This window comes from Nicrophorus vespilloides, unplaced genomic scaffold, assembly GCF_001412225.1.
Source record: "Nicrophorus vespilloides isolate i.1.1-1 unplaced genomic scaffold, Nicve_v1.0, whole genome shotgun sequence".
Classification (NCBI taxonomy): domain Eukaryota; kingdom Metazoa; phylum Arthropoda; class Insecta; order Coleoptera; family Silphidae; genus Nicrophorus; species Nicrophorus vespilloides.
Genome location: NW_017096093.1, coordinates 318,712 through 334,730, shown reverse-complemented (window position 1 = coordinate 334,730; position 16,019 = coordinate 318,712). Strand labels below are relative to the sequence as shown.

The window sequence follows — 16,019 nt, the reverse complement described above, 5'->3', positions numbered from 1 at the left end:
CTTTGCATGCAGTTGGAACTATTTCAATTTGAATGTCGCTCGGAGTGGAATGAATAGGATTAAAAGAGGAAGACGGAGGGAATCACGTTGGATTTCAGCGAGAAAAAGACAAACAGAGAACAAGAAAAAAATACCATTGCGCAAGTAATTCTAGTAATTCCATGCATAGTAATGATTAATTAAATTACCATTTAATTATAGTACGAACCGAAGGAGAATTATAAGGAAGAACGTAAAGCCAGAACAAAAAAAATACAAGCCAGGAGAAATTAATAACAGACTTTATTTATTGTGATATATTTTAATAAGCATGTTAATATTGCTGCATTTTTTTTTGCAGTTATCGTTCTTTCTCTTGCACACTTGCTTTTTTGTATATATCAATGTTCAATTATGCTATAAAAGGGAAAATAAGAAAATCCATGTAACTTGCGTTGCGAAACATGCAGTTGACAACTTAATATTCTCGGCCGTTAAATTCATAAATAAAAGTTGTTTCCATTCCACGGAATCCTTGATTCCGATCCGTGTTCTCAACCTGTTCGCAAAGTGTTCAGTTCGAACTTCTATTTAGAGTCCTATTAGGTAATTCTTAATAATCAACGCAAAGCTACAACCAATGTAATCTATATATATACTTAAACCAATTGAAGAATTTTATGATAGGGGTCATTTGGGATTGAATTTATGGCCCTCTCTTAATTGAAACTTCAAATGTTACTGGAAAAATAAACTGCGTTTTTTGCAAGTTAGTCGACTTTAATTTCATGATTTTATTTGTTTATGGTAATGTTACACAGTTTCTTGGTTATTTTGGCTGGTTTTGAAACTATTTTCAAAAGTTGATAAACTTGTATAATGTTTATACTTTAACATATGAATCCTTATTTTTTTAGATTTTCTTTTATTTTACTAGACAACAGGGTAGTGATAACATCCCAATAAAAGAAAATTGGCTTATTATATTATATTTAATTCAAAATTATTTATCCTCTTTAGAATAGTGTCAGTTTGTTTGAAAAATATTTGAAAGTATTAAAGTTTCTATTGTATGATATGATAATATAACTTAGTTTTAGTTTTTCAGTATGTTTAAATATTATTATTTTACAGTAAAGCTCTGTTTCAACATATTGATGTTGGAAATTTAGTTGAATCATTAGTCAATACTTAAGCGATAAGTGTACATTACGATTTGTATGTAATACAATTCGTAATGTTTGCATGTGAATCATTATACTTTACGCCTTTCATCATGCACGAATGTCGTTATTCCAAATGGAAAAAAAACTTTAGTTTAATAAGAAAACAGTAAAGAATACATATCTAATCAATGTGGAATTTGGAATGCCAATTACAATTATCAACGGATTATACAAAAAAAGAGTGACCTTATCCTTGCACATTTTCTGTACGAAATCAAACGAAATTTTCAGCCGACTCTGCAAATTCAATGCTAAATCCAAATGATGCGAAAACAACGTATCATGTTTAATTCAGTGTAACGCATGTCACAAAATAGTGACGTAACCGTCCAGGTGTGCATGTGTAATTGTCATAGTTAATTCAATGAATTGTTAATTGTATCTGAGGAATTTCAGCTTCGGAATTAAGTTATTATTTAAGATGATCTTATCCGAAAAGTATTTATTGCGAGAGAAATGCAACTGGATTTTCTTGTTGTTGTTTTTTTATATGATGCGAGTTGGAAAACGCCATAAATTCGAGATATGCAAGATACGCAATAATAATGTGCAGTAAAAGCTATTAAAAGGCGTTAAGGTTACCAGATGTACGTTATGGACCCAATAAATCCGAGATTACATCTTGGAAAGGACATTATCACTTGAGATATGCAAAAAAATAAATAAATAAAGAAGTTTTTTGGGGACAAGAATTAAGATGGTGCGTTTATTTTATGAATTTTACGGTTGATTCGTTTTGTGGATCTTGTGAACGAGGATTTTCGTCGCAGCTGTTTGAATTCTAAGCACACATGCATTGATCCTGAAAGGACAATTAAGTTTTTGTCAGGACGCATTATGTGGGTTAGAAAATGTATTATTCTTTTCTCTTTTCCCTCTCTGATCGCCGCTTCGTGACAGGGGAAATATAATACGTCAGAATCCAACAACCTCCCCCTCTTACATCCCTCGCTATATCCAGTCTAGCCGTCCGCCCGGATGAGTTTAATTAAAATTTTTTTTTGCTCTTTCCAACCCCTTCGGCTCCGTAATTTATGGTAAGTTCAAGCACGCTCCGCGCGGCAATAATTGTTTATTGATACAGAAACAGGTTGGCCTTGAGAGAGCAATCATCGGTAATAAGTATAATTGCAGAGACCCCTGTGTCTTTTTTTTTTCGCGTTCATCATCAATAATTTTATTCCTAACGTACGTATTTTGCAAATCTCTCTTCGGAAATCTGAAGGCGACGTGTAAGCACGGATTTAGAGATTAAGATCCTTCCTATGTGCGTATTTAATATTTGTTGTCGGGATGAAAGAGAGCTACTGGGAACTTCGAACATTGTCATCGCCCTGCCGTATCTTGAGAACCTCATCTGAATAAGGATATGTATTTTACATTGTCCTTTCTTACAGAGAAACCTCAATCACTACCTCTGATCTACAATCCCCGCAAGGATAGAACGGTTTTATTGGTGCAGTACTTTCCCCTCGATACCATAACCATGTTCCCCCAGAAATCATAAATATCTCATTTGATATTCAGACTCGATGATTGATTCAGACACGGAAGTGCTGTGAAACGTTACGTGATTATCTTCAAATATGAAGGAAGGAAAATTCGATTATTTTTTTTGTTGATACTTCCATCAAGTATGCAAACTCTTGCGCAATTATGAAAAAATCATGCGAAACGTTCAATTTCCAAAGGTACAATGCTAATTGACTACTGTCGCTCGTTACGTAATCGCGCTGTTGGATAATAGCTGAGAGAAAGACATTTAACTGGTAATTAGTGAGGGTATTATTGAATGTTAATTGATAACGTGCATATCCAATCGGTTCTTGAAATGAAGTAATTTTATTTTTGCATTGTTATTGAGTATCCAAACGTACATGAGCAATTTAGTTAATGGGCAATGGTTTTTACAAAATAGCAAACATATTTGTAATTACTCATTTATGGTTTAATGTCTGAAATCAGTTTACGCGCTTGAAATTTACTGAAAACTTGTTATTAGTATTTAAGTTATTCAATTTTAATAATTAACTTTTTTAGTATTTAAAATATTTGATTATATTTTCCTGGACTGTGGGGTTGCAACCTAGTTGCTCTTTAAAAAAAATAGAATAATACTACCCATTTAAAAAAATGGTGTTATTAATAAACTGAATATATCTAAATAAATAATTTGACTACTTTTTTGCCATTATTCTCAATTCTGTTGGGTGAAGTAAAAAGTTCTGAGCGTTTTTCGTTAAATGACTTTAGTCATCTCACGATGTATACGTTGCATCTTATCATTCTATACTGCGACTTAAAGGCGACTTCACTCAATATAAAGATTATCCAATTTCATTTAATAGAAAAAAAAACTAAAAACCTGTTAATATTTATGTTCATAAATATATGGAGAAATACATGCAAAATAAGGTTAATAGATTCTTAAAAAAAATATAATACAATGAATTAATGTATTATCAGTGTATAATTACTTTTCATGCAATATGTTCCGATAAATCAAAAAAAAAGTATCCGTTTCGATTATTATAAATCAATATACTCGTAACTTTACAATAGTGTTATTAAATATGTTTTATTGAAGTTGTAAATAAATAATGTACTATGCAAATATACATTTTTATTTTGTAATAACTATAAAATTTATTTTATATCAAAATTCGAATTGTAATATGTGAATTATTTATTTATAACTAATAAGCATATCCACGATACAATAAAAAAATTGTTAAAATAAAATATGTAGTTTTTAAATAACAAAACTAGGACCATTCTAAACCATACTATGCGAGTTATGTTTATATAATTATTAAATGAGGGATAAAATTGAAACTCTATGACTAATAAGTCATAGGTATCCCCCGACTTACGAACTAGTTTCGTTCGAAAGGGTTGTTCGTAAGTTGGGGGAATTTTAAAAATTTCAAAATATACTTATCTTACAACAACACTTTATGATGTTTTTTTTTTTTTTTGTTTTATATATGTTAAATTTTGTATTAGTGACTGCATAAATTTGAAAAAATTGATTAAAATAAACAAAATACTTACTTACAAATACATCACAATTATTTATTAAAAGAAATTATCAATTTTTGTTTGGACAGTTAATTTGTTATCACTATATATCTCCTTGTAACAAGTTAAAGCTTTTACAATTTTGTTTGTAAGTTCGAAAGTTCTTAAGTCGGTGGATATTTGTAATGTATTTGTCGATGATTCGTCAATTTAACAAATTCGTTGACTTATAATTGAGAAAAAAAATATTTTTTTGAGTAATGATTTTTTTGTAATATATAATTTTAAATGTAGTGAATGTTTCTCTTGAGAATGATATATAAATAATTTTGCCTTCGAACAACATAAAGTCATTGAAGTGTTTTTGTTTATTCTTCAGATATGTAATTTATGGACTATCAAGTTTGCAAAACGTACAAGTAATTTATGGATTACATTAAAAATATCCTGTTATTCGATGTATAAAGCATGCCGATTGGATCGATAATAATCATAGTCATTGAGTAATTAATTTTAAAAAAATGGACAACGTATGACAGTGTTATCATTACTATTAATGACACAACATCAATTAGCAGTAAAATGCTTTTATCAAGTAATTAGTAGTCATTAATTAAAGATACAACCGCATCGTGCATTATAAATATATATTGATAAAAACGTAAACAAATATTTATCGACTAAAAGCGAAAATTTCGATACAAAAATAAAATTAAAAAAACCTTTCAGTTTGTGTGCATTTTTATTGTTATTTTGGAGGACTTCCGATTCCATGGACATTATTATGTCATAAATCAAGGCGTGCTTCGGAGGAGAGCAAAAGTAAAACGGAGGATTTAGTATCGATGTGCGAAAAGCTATTGGGGACTTCTCTTTTCCTTCCCTCTTCCTTTTTTTTCGAGTCAAGATTGATGTGGCGCCCGTTCAACCATTAAATTATGTTTGGCTGTCCTCTTTTTTTTTAACATAAACGCATTCCACAATAATTTGTGAAATCTGTATTCGCTGATCAATCAAATTAGCTGGAAGCAATCGATTATGGTGAAAAGGCTATCTCCGTCGAACTGAGCTGACTTCAATTCCTCGCTGAATAGTAAAAGAAACAAGCGGAATCTTTGGTTCTTATTAAACTTTCCGATTGACTCTTTTCATTTTCTCCTATTTGTCTTCGAATGACTACAAGTTGATTGTTTCAAGCATACCGAATTATAGATTCAAAAAACTTGGTTTTAATGCAAATACTAAAGTAGTGACTGCATGGAATTAAAGTTGTTGGTATAAATAAATTTGTAATACGAAAGTGAACCTGCGTATAAATAATAAGTTATAAATAGAAAACCAATTACTATTTTATAGGTAGTTAAATAAATGACTTTAGTTTGAATCGATTTCAACGAGTTTTCTGCGGAGCACAAATTGTGATTAGCGCGTATGTAGGTTAGAGCATCGTAAGTAAACCCAATAATTGGCAATTGAAACTATCAATTGATAACTATATACAATTACAATTGTATCAATCAAAGGGAAATGCGCAGATTGAAGTCGATCATTCTATTTCTGCTATTTTCTTTTCAATTAAGCGGGTTTCATAATTAAGTGGATCTGGTTTAAAAAAGCCTTCTTTGATTGAATTCAATTCAAGTGTAGCGAATAGCAAATGAATTCGATAACATATTTTACTGCTTTCAAATATTCATCACTTGTTTTTGTTCGTTTTCTCCACATATTTATCATCGTCTTATTAATATGTAAAAGATGATTCCGGATGTCGTGGATTGGAAATTATGTCATAAAACTTACTTTACGACTGCTGCCGAAGTCCCACAAACATATATATATATAATATCCCCCTTTTAATTATTTACCTCGAAGCCCCCCATGGTTGAAGCTGGACTGCGCTGTAATTTATTACAGCCAAGTCCAATTCGCGAAACGACTATTTAGTGAAATACACTTTCGGTTTTTTTTTTGCTCATCTTTTTTCGTCTGACCGTGCCTCTTCCTTCCCATTTGCGGTGGGGATGAACGTACCGTAGTTTCCTAGAGGAGGCGGTCCCCGAGGAAATCCTCTTCCGAAAAGTTCTCTTCGCAATTCACTTTCAACAACTTGATTATTATAACGCAGGCGATGGAGAACTTTCAACCCTCGCAAAGTACTAACGACTCCTTTCTTTGAAAAACATCGGAACCGTGTACGTGCCCTCCCTTCGTACTGCGATTAAATCGTAAATCATCTACACGGTATTCAATCTCGTGAATTGTTAACATGTTTGTTTAGATACCTCAAAACTGCTAATGAATCTAATTTATAAATTACTATATTTGTTTTACTCATTTTTTTACTTAGAAGATTGGATTATATTTGTGGATTGATTGTTTTCTGTCATTCATCTCATAATATATTTATTTGGACAAATCATCCGCATTTTATATAAGTTAGGCGAAACTTAGTTTTCAGAGGAAAAATGCTATGACCAGAAAGGGAATACTTTTCTTTGCGCAAAAATTCATCAAGTGAAGTAATACTTTTAAACAAGTCTCTTTATTGAGTAGTAGCAGAAATGTGTAGTTTGATGACATTCAACATGGATCTTCATTAGGATTTTTCATACTTAAATAATAATTTACATCTGAAACTAATGTCTTGTATAATGTAATGCCATGAATTCGTATTTCAAAGATGTATGTAGAAGCTATTCTGCTTTTTCATATTTAAATAACAATCTGCATCTTAACTAGTGTCTTTATCAAGTAATTCCAGTTCTATCATTAATTTATCAAATCGTACGTATCTCGACAATGAGAAATGAAATCGTTGCTTCTTATTGTATTGTGTTCAAATCTTTTAAATGGTGCTCCATAAATTAGTGCGTCTCGGGTGGAACAGTATGTATACAAAGTGATACGGGGATTTTGGGGCGTCGGTAAAGGGGTGTCCCGGAGGAAATTTATTACTTCCAGTAATAATATTAATAAGTTTAAAGTTCTTTCTTAGCCGTGCGACCGGCATTCCTAATGATTCCTCTTAATATTCAGGAAGTGAATAACACTTTTAAAGAGGGAGCAAAGCTAGATTACTTGCTAGTGCCCTCTCTCCTTCATGATACAGCTGAAAAGGGCTTCTGGTGTTCATTATGTACTCTCATTTCAAAATATGTCTAAATTGTGCTATTCTGGAAGGAAAGACAATTTTCTTAAAATTGTTTTTGATTTTTTGACAAAAAATAATTATATGAAGATTACAAATAGATAATATTAATTTATATTTTTATATTGTGAAAAATATTTAAAATAACATTAAAGCATTTATTTAATAAAAAAATAAATATGTTATAATTTGGAATACGAAGAAATACAATATTTAATGGCAATAATAATACGAAAATAGCGAAAAAAGAGCAAAGATTAATAGAAGTGATTTTTAATTAAAATTATTCTTCATTGTTACTATAAAGACTTTCAATGTTTTATAAACTATTTTAGGCTATAGATGCAATTTCACATTATAAAACTATATTGTATATCGTGGTAATATTCACGTCAAGCTAGACAGCATAGAATAGTTTTAATGTTAAGTAATCATAAAATATGATGGATGAATAGAAGGATTGATTGTTTGCATGCTGACAAAAATATTCTAACCATTTAAAAATAATATTAATTTTAGTCAATAGCCCTTTGTATGTTATTATACAAGAAATTTTGATTATTAGTATTATACATTTTGTAATTTGTCGTATTAACTTGAAAGGTGTCTTGAATATTTTTGAACATAAATCATGATTTAAATACCTTACACCTTCTAGAATATTCCAAAGGTCCAAATTAAGGCTATTGCTTTTCTTGTTAATTTTTAATGTTAGTCTTCTCGGATGACTTGAATTTATCGTTTGCAATCTATAATTTTCAATCAATAATTAACATGTGAATGCTGTGTGCAATTATTTTAACTGAATTTATAGCTTATGCTGTATTCACTATTTCAATGGAGAGTATTGTTATCATTGTAAATGATCACGTAATTATTATGTAGTGTTGTATATAATACGAGTTTTTAAGTAATTAATCAATTCTTTTTGTCCTATTATTAGATTTATATATCTCTTGGACATATAAACATTATTATTGTTATTAATTGTGCATTGTATTATCTATATACGTTCTGTAATATGAATTATCATATTGTAATATAGTTGAGTTCACATTTAGTAGAAATAATGTTTTGAAGTTTTAGTAATCCATGATTTAAACAATATAATAACATTCAACGTCCATAATTTTAAAGTGCATTTGATAATACGTACGTTATTATTTTTTTCATTTTCTGAATCAACGAATACATATTCGTAGTAACGTACAATTATGTCAATTGGACTCTGTAGTGAAGATTTAATGTTGTTATTTGACTTTTTTCAATTCATATTTAGATTTTTTCTAAAACTCGTTTTAGGTAATATATAAAAATAAAATTTACTTATTTCTATAAATTCGGGGTTCTACTGCAATATGAACTTCCGTAATAATAAGTACGTGCTTGCGAAAATATGTATACTAAAAGATAGTAAAACATGTGCTTTAATCTTAAAACGTGTTCTGAATATAGAAAATTCAAAGTTTTATTAACTTAAATGTACGTTAAACGAATGCCAATTTGTGTACGTACGTTGACTGATCACTGAATATACTTTAATTAAGTATTATTTTGCTTTCAGGATATGTCTTGGAATTTGCAACGGAACCTCAAGATACGGTCGTACAAAACGGACATTCAGCCGTCCTAGATTGCGTGGTGAAAACGGCGGATCATCATCAGAGTGCAATAGTGACGCAATGGTTGGATCAGGACCACCAGGCGCTCTCCTTCGTAGGCGATAATTACAGGTGCGATCGAAACTTTGATGAAGAGACTTCCTCCCCCTGTGTGTTACGACATTTAACGCTTCAATCAATTTGCAGGTCTCAGCTGACTAACGGTTCGCTTTATATAAGCAGCGTATCAGATCAGCATGGCTTAGCTCTGACCGGCGCTTATCAGTGCAAGGCTTCACTTCCTGGAGGTGCTTCCATTGTCAGCAGGACGGCTCAGCTCAGTTTAGCAGGTAAGTTTCACTTTTATCACATCCGTGTCCGTTCCTGTTCTTTCTTTCTTTCTTTCTTTCTTCTTCTGCGCTTTACAACTTTGCCTTTGAGGTCCCCGAACAAATAAATAACAAAGAGGGAGCAGCAAAATGTGTAACAGAGATGCTTTAAATTTAGACAGTGTGTTTACACTTTGATGAAGTAGCGATCTGCGGCGGTCACCACGCTGTCTTCCAACATGAAGATAAATCATATTCTAAACAACTGTTTCTATTTCAAATCGTTTTAAGTTATTGTGAAAGTTATCCTATTCTAATTTTAAATGCTACTGTTTACTTTGCTGTTTCTAACAAACGCTGTTTTCAATAGCTTTGCAGATAAATATTTCTCAATAGTATTACTTATGATGATGAAGAGTCATACGTGCTTCACATTTTAAAATTACCTTTTTTTTTAAATTTGTACATGGATTGTTTTTCATTTAAATGAAAATCTAACATTATCTACATTTTTTCGGTATAAAGTTACGCATTTTTTGTTAATTTTTATTTAACATTTAATAATTTACCATATTTAAAATATAAATATGTCTTAGCTAATAACATTATATTTAGTACTTTCTAAGTCATTTAATTGATTATAGTATCACGACCTTTCCTTTTCCTTATTTATTGTGTTACCTAATTGTGGGAAGTTGTTAAATTGAAACGTTTTTGGTCATTGACATATAGCTTCGAAAAAATTTAATATTTAAAATTTATGGGTTATGTGAATCCATTAAGATGCATTTTATGTAACTCTTTTATATTTAAAGTGTATACAAATTTGATGACCAATAAATTTATAGTTTTGTTCAAATAAATTATGCTCAGTGTGTTAGAAGGAAGTAATAAAACTATAGAATTGGTCGCACTCGCTTTGAGTAATTAATGTAAAGTCCGGTGATTGTTTAATATAAAGATCACTCATTTATTTTTGTAAAGTACATTTACTAATTTAAAAAATGTATTTTTTTAATTAATGAAACAAATGAGCTATTATTAGTTTTGATTGTGATGTACGCTTTTTCTTGCAGCTTTATCGAATTTTATTCGAGAGCCACTCGATATAACCGTGTATCGTGGTCAGAAGGCGCACTTCGCGTGCAGAGTCCATTCCGTGCCACCGCCTCAAATAAGGTGGCTCAAGGATGAAAGACCTCTGAAACGGGATGAAGTCAGGATGACCTTTCTGCCATCCGGTGCATTGGAAATCGACGAAGTTAAAGATTCGGATCAAGGATCCTACAGGTAAAGAAAACAGAGGAGAAACTAAAGCAGAGATTTCCCAAATACACGATGATGTCATTTTAAGCATCCACATTTGGCTGTGCACCTAGTTTACTTAACTTAATATTAATAATAAAAAATAAACATGCTCGAAGATGTTTGCAGATCATATAATCATCATTAATTTTCAGATGTAACGTATCCGGGTTGAATTCGAATCTATTAAGTAACAAAGCCAATTTGATCGTCGAGGATGATATCGACCAGAGCTACGCGCTCTCCGCTCCAACTTTCATAGCCTCACCTCTACCAGAGGTTGTGGTCGAAGGGCAGACCGTGACCCTTGATTGTGCAGCTAATGGGAATCCAACGCCGAGTATTAAATGGCTCAAGGACGGCTATGCCATTGACATTGCGTAAGGATACTACATTTCCTTTAGTTTACTTAAGATTAGGAAGACTAAGAAAAATTTAATTAAAAAAAAAAACGATTTTATTACCATTTTTAGCGATCTGGACAGCAGATTCAATTTAGTAGGATCGACGAGTTCGCTGACTATCGTTCGCATCCAGAAGGAGGACGAAGGCACTTACCAATGCCGCGCCGAGAATAAGGAGGACAGTTTAGATGCGAGCGCTCAGATCCAGGTTCAGGTTCCACCAAAATTCTTAAAGAAACCGCAGCATAAAACGGAATTGGTGAATAAGGATGTTGAATTGGAATGTGCGGTTTATGGAAAGCCGGAACCGAAAGTGCATTGGCTCAAAAACGGGGAACATATTAACATGAACGAATACTATCAACTAGTCAATGGGTAAATAGATATGGGAAAGCCTCCGTGGATTTATAATTTACTTGTTTCTTTTTGTTAGGAATAACTTGAAGATTGTGGGTTTAATGAAGAGCGACACGGGCTTATTCCAATGCGTCGCCGTTAACGCAGCGGGTAATGTCCAAGCTGCTGCAAGTCTAACAGTCATAGACGGTAAGTTTTCTTGACTATTGATTATTTTTGTATATTTTAGTTATATTATTTGTATTATTTTTATGTATTTTTTTTATGATTTATTAATTTCTTTTATTTCTTTTATTCGTTATCCTTTGAATGTGTAATCCCGGCATGCATTTATATTTATTAATTAATTGCATGGAAATTTTATCCCGTTCGCATGTTACTACTTAAAATAAATTAGGGAAGTCTAAGAGTCCTAAGAAGCCGAATAAGCGTAAGAAAACTGCGCAGCTGAGGCCGAATGACGAAACGTCTCGTGCCCTATTCGATATCTTGAAATCTGATAGCTCCTCCGGTTCGAAGCTGGGCGACTTTAATTTCGGGTACTCCGCCCCTCTGAAACCCTTCAATAACAATAACTACAGACATGGTCCCTACTACCAAAGTAACTTCTCGACGCTGCAAAATTCCGACAGCAATAACAATCTGGGAGACACATTAACCATTACTGATCCCTTTTCCTCTTCCAAACCGTACGTAGGTGATGACCCTGGACACATCTTAGATGGGGCTCCTGGCCCACCGCAAGACCTCAAAGCTCTGTTCATCAAAGCGAGATTCATCGTTCTCAGCTGGAAACCTCCGGTCGTTAATAATGACGATATTGTCACTTATTCCGTTTATTTTCGACACGAGGGGAGCGAACGGTAAGTGGAAAACTGTTTTCTTTTTCTCTCTTGATAAGATCGATAACTGTTAATTTTGCAGCGAGAGAGTCCAGAACACAACGCGCGCCAAGCTCGAGGAAATTAATATCGGCAGTTTGCAGCCGGGGAAAGTTTACCATTTTAGGGTCGTCGCTTACAATTCTCTTGGTATGGGCGCCTCCTCCGAGACGTTAGCAGTTACCACACAAAATGAAGAAAATGTTCCGAGCGCTCCCGTTGATTTCGAGGCATACGCCACTAGTACCAGATCCATACACGTAAGCTGGAAAGCTCCGGAGATCCCGAATGGCCCTATTCTAGGCTACAAGATTTACTACATTGAGGTATATATAACGTTTTTAGTGCGTTACGCTAAATCGCTATTGATTATATTCTTTAGATATTACAGTCGATGGAGCACAGCGTTGAGACGAAGAACACCGAATTCGATATAATATCATTATCGGTGTTCAGTAAATACAACGTTTGGGTGGTTGCTTTGAACAGTAACGGGCCGGGAACCGCAACCGAGGAAAAAGTTGTGCAAACTTTCAGCGACGAACCTTCCGAACCCCCATATAACGTCACCCTCGAACCGGCAAGCAGCACCAGTATAATCGTTCGGTGGGAGCCGCCTCCGCTCGAAGGACAGAACGGAATTATTACGGGGTATAAACTCCGGTACCGGATACAGGGCAAGAAGGGCAGCAATACTTTGTCGACAGCCGGAAACAGCCGCATTTACACGCTAACCGGTCTCGAGCGCGGATCCATATACCAAGTGAAACTCTGGGCACTCAACATCAACGGCACAGGTCCACCCACCGACTGGATCGAAATTGAAACGTACACGAACGATCTAGATGAAAGCAGGGTACCGGATAAGCCGGGACCTTTGAAGGTGCGCCCCGCTTCCGATAAGCTGTATGTGGTCTGGAGTCCACCCGAAAACCAGAACATCAAAATTCGAAATTATATTCTCGGTTGGGGCAAAGGAATACCGGACATCTTCTCACACGAACTAGACGAGAAGCAAAGGCAGTACATCATTCCGAATCTAGAAGCAAATTCCGAATACGTCATCAGCTTAAGGGCGAGCAACGAAATTGGAGCGGGAGCACCGGTCTATGCGAACGTTCGCACAAGGGAAGAGCAACCTCCGGATCTCATCAGCCCTCTGATTCCACCTGTTGGACTCAAAGCACAGGTCCTCAGCGCTTCGAGTGTCATCCTCTATTGGGTAGACACTACTTTGAGCAAAACTCAAGTAATACATAAATCGTAATACAATTTGAATTTACAACTAAACTCTAAACTGTTTATAGTTCGTAAGAGACAACCGCTACTATGTAGTGGAATATCGATACACTTCAGGAAAAGTCCCAAAAACCAGGCATGTGAACGTCACCAATTTGAATGTGATGATTGACGACCTGAAACCGAACACTCTTTACGAATTCAGCGTAAAAGTAGTTAAAGGTAAAAAATCACTACGACCATAATTTAATTTTTTTTATTAATAATATACCTTCAGCTCGGAGGGAGAGCCCTTGGAGTATGGTTGTTACAAACACGACCTGGGATGTACCACCAGGCAACGCGCCAAGGGATTTGAACATCCAATTGGCCGAGGACACGCAATTGGTCGAATTATCCTGGCAACCGCCCAAGCAGCAAAGCGGGCATGTAACAGGTTTGTAAAGCTGTCTTCCTTTCATCCTGATTTTCACTAATTTCCCCCCTTATTTTAGGTTACATTATTCTGTACACGAACGACAGCACTCTGAGGGATCGCGACTGGTCGGCACAGGCCGTCAAAGGGGACAAACATAAATCCACCTTGACGGACCTCCAACCATCAACAAAATACTTCTTCAAGATTCAAGCTCGGAACAACCGCGGGAACGGTCCTTTCTCTTCAGTGATTTCATTCAAAACGGGTCAAAGTAAGTTATAACAATACATTTATTCCTATTATAAAAAATCATTCACTGGTGACGGGTTATTAAATTAGTACGTTTTCAATTCATTTTATTATTATTTTTTTTTTGCATATTGTTATTATTTTTGTTTTGTTTTATTAGACACGGGATTTCTGCCATTGGATGCACATAGCAAGGGTAAATCTTAATTTATTTTTATCAAAATTTAAGCGCGACCAATTTTTCATTTATTATTATTATTTTAATCATTTTTTATATCACTCAAGTGTTTTTCAGCGTAAAATTGATTTCAATTATTATGTATTTTTTAGATAAAATGGGTGTATTTTCCGGGACTACCCTGTTGATTATAATAACCGTTTCTTGTGTGGTTGCGCTAGTAACTGGAATATCATTGATCGCAATATCTTGTTGTCGAAAACGTCCGACTAACACGACTCCGGATAGAAGTAAAAAGGGTTACCAAAAAGGTACACAAAACGTGAAACCGCCAGATCTATGGATCCACCATGACCAGATGGAGCTGAAGAACATGGACAAGAGTCATAATAATGATGGTGCCAGTAGTAGCGGTGCCATGACGTTGCCCAGAAGTGTGGGTACAAATGATTACGATGACAGAGACACGCAACACACGAATTCCTTGGATAAGAGGACCTACGTTCCAAATTATATGGGTATGAATTTTTAATATGTAATCAACACGCATGCGCTTCTTCATAATCGTTTCATTTATCTCACACATTTTCGCTTTTTGCTGCACTTTATAGGTTTAACACCAGATAGTAAAGTTGTTGTCATAGCTAAACCTATAACATTACCACTTGACTGTAAACCATCACAAGAATGTAAGCTTTCGCATTTATATAATCATTAATTATAAATATTTCGTGTGGATTTGAATTGATCTATTTATGATTTTAGCTATTCCAAATGCTCCAACAATAAATTCGAGTAATTTGAGTCAAACGAGTTCGGATTCGACGCCTTCAAACAGACCATCGTATCCTCGGACCCAATACACAATTTCAAGGGCTCATGTCACCCTTGATCAAAACCCGACAATCGACAGCCCCTACGCTTCTCATACGTCCAATTATGATGCGCACAACGCAGCTCCTCCTTACATTAAGTAAGTTCTAATTTGAAGATTGAAAAAACATCAAAATCTTTTAAACTAATTACTTTTTCAGTCAAGTTCCGCCCCCTATAGCCCACGTTCCGCCATCCAGTACTTACGCCCCCGGAATGAGTATCTTAGCTGAATCACAAGCCAACAAACGGATGCCAGGAGCAAATCAGCATCCTCTGAAGAGTTTCACCGTTCCAGCACCTCCTCCTATCTCCGCCCCAGGGACGCCGCAACCTAAGCACGTCGGTTAGTAAAGTTATTGTTTGTTTTTGTTGTTGTATTTTATTTATGTTTTTTCTTTCTTTATATTTTTTTTTCTTTGATTTTGATAAAAAAAATCTTTAGTAACGCCTGCTCAATTAATAGTGAGACCGAACCAATCGCCGTACAAGAAACCGCCTTCGAGCGGTTCCAGCACTCTAACGGGAACACCCCCATCCAGGATTGCCAGCAACCCGCCCCCGCACAACGTCGAAGAGGTGCAGAGACTGAAGCCATCACATTCCACTGAAGAGCTTAACCAGGAGATGGCGAATCTGGAAGGGCTGATGCTCACACTTAATGCCATAACTGCCAACGAGTTCGAATGTTGAGAGTACACGAAACAGGCCCCTCCCAAAATACCCCATCCACCTTAAAAGTAAATAAACAAAAAAAAAACACGTGATCTCTAAACAAAAACATAAATAATTAATTGAGAGAAAGAGAGAG

At 34.4% G+C, this 16,019-nt stretch overlaps 1 protein-coding gene across 4 annotated transcripts in view; it reads left to right on the top strand.

Moving 5' to 3' along the window:
* LOC108569519 (neogenin) overlaps window positions 1-16,013 on the top strand; it is an 84,312-nt gene extending 68,299 nt beyond the window's left edge. The window contains exons 2-18 of one of the 4 annotated variants that reach the window (XM_017931107.1): window positions 8,939-9,107; window positions 9,183-9,325; window positions 10,381-10,594; window positions 10,765-10,989; window positions 11,083-11,388; window positions 11,447-11,559; window positions 12,068-12,233; window positions 12,295-12,577; window positions 12,634-13,500; window positions 13,559-13,712; window positions 13,768-13,926; window positions 13,985-14,179; window positions 14,318-14,353; window positions 14,488-14,853; window positions 15,101-15,308; window positions 15,370-15,554; window positions 15,654-16,013. In XM_017931107.1, the coding sequence (XP_017786596.1) occupies window positions 8,939-9,107; window positions 9,183-9,325; window positions 10,381-10,594; window positions 10,765-10,989; window positions 11,083-11,388; window positions 11,447-11,559; window positions 12,068-12,233; window positions 12,295-12,577; window positions 12,634-13,500; window positions 13,559-13,712; window positions 13,768-13,926; window positions 13,985-14,179; window positions 14,318-14,353; window positions 14,488-14,853; window positions 15,101-15,308; window positions 15,370-15,554; window positions 15,654-15,901 (4,037 nt within the window). In that variant the 3' untranslated portion in view covers window positions 15,902-16,013. Of the gene's footprint in view, window positions 1-8,938; window positions 9,108-9,182; window positions 9,326-10,380; window positions 10,595-10,764; window positions 10,990-11,082; window positions 11,389-11,446; window positions 11,560-11,767; window positions 12,234-12,294; window positions 12,578-12,633; window positions 13,501-13,558; window positions 13,713-13,767; window positions 13,927-13,984; window positions 14,180-14,317; window positions 14,354-14,487; window positions 14,854-15,100; window positions 15,309-15,369; window positions 15,555-15,653 lie in introns of all 4 variants that reach the window. The other 3 variants (XM_017931105.1, XM_017931104.1, XM_017931106.1) reach the window with 3 other exon arrangements.
* Window positions 16,014-16,019: the final 6 nt, after the last annotated feature.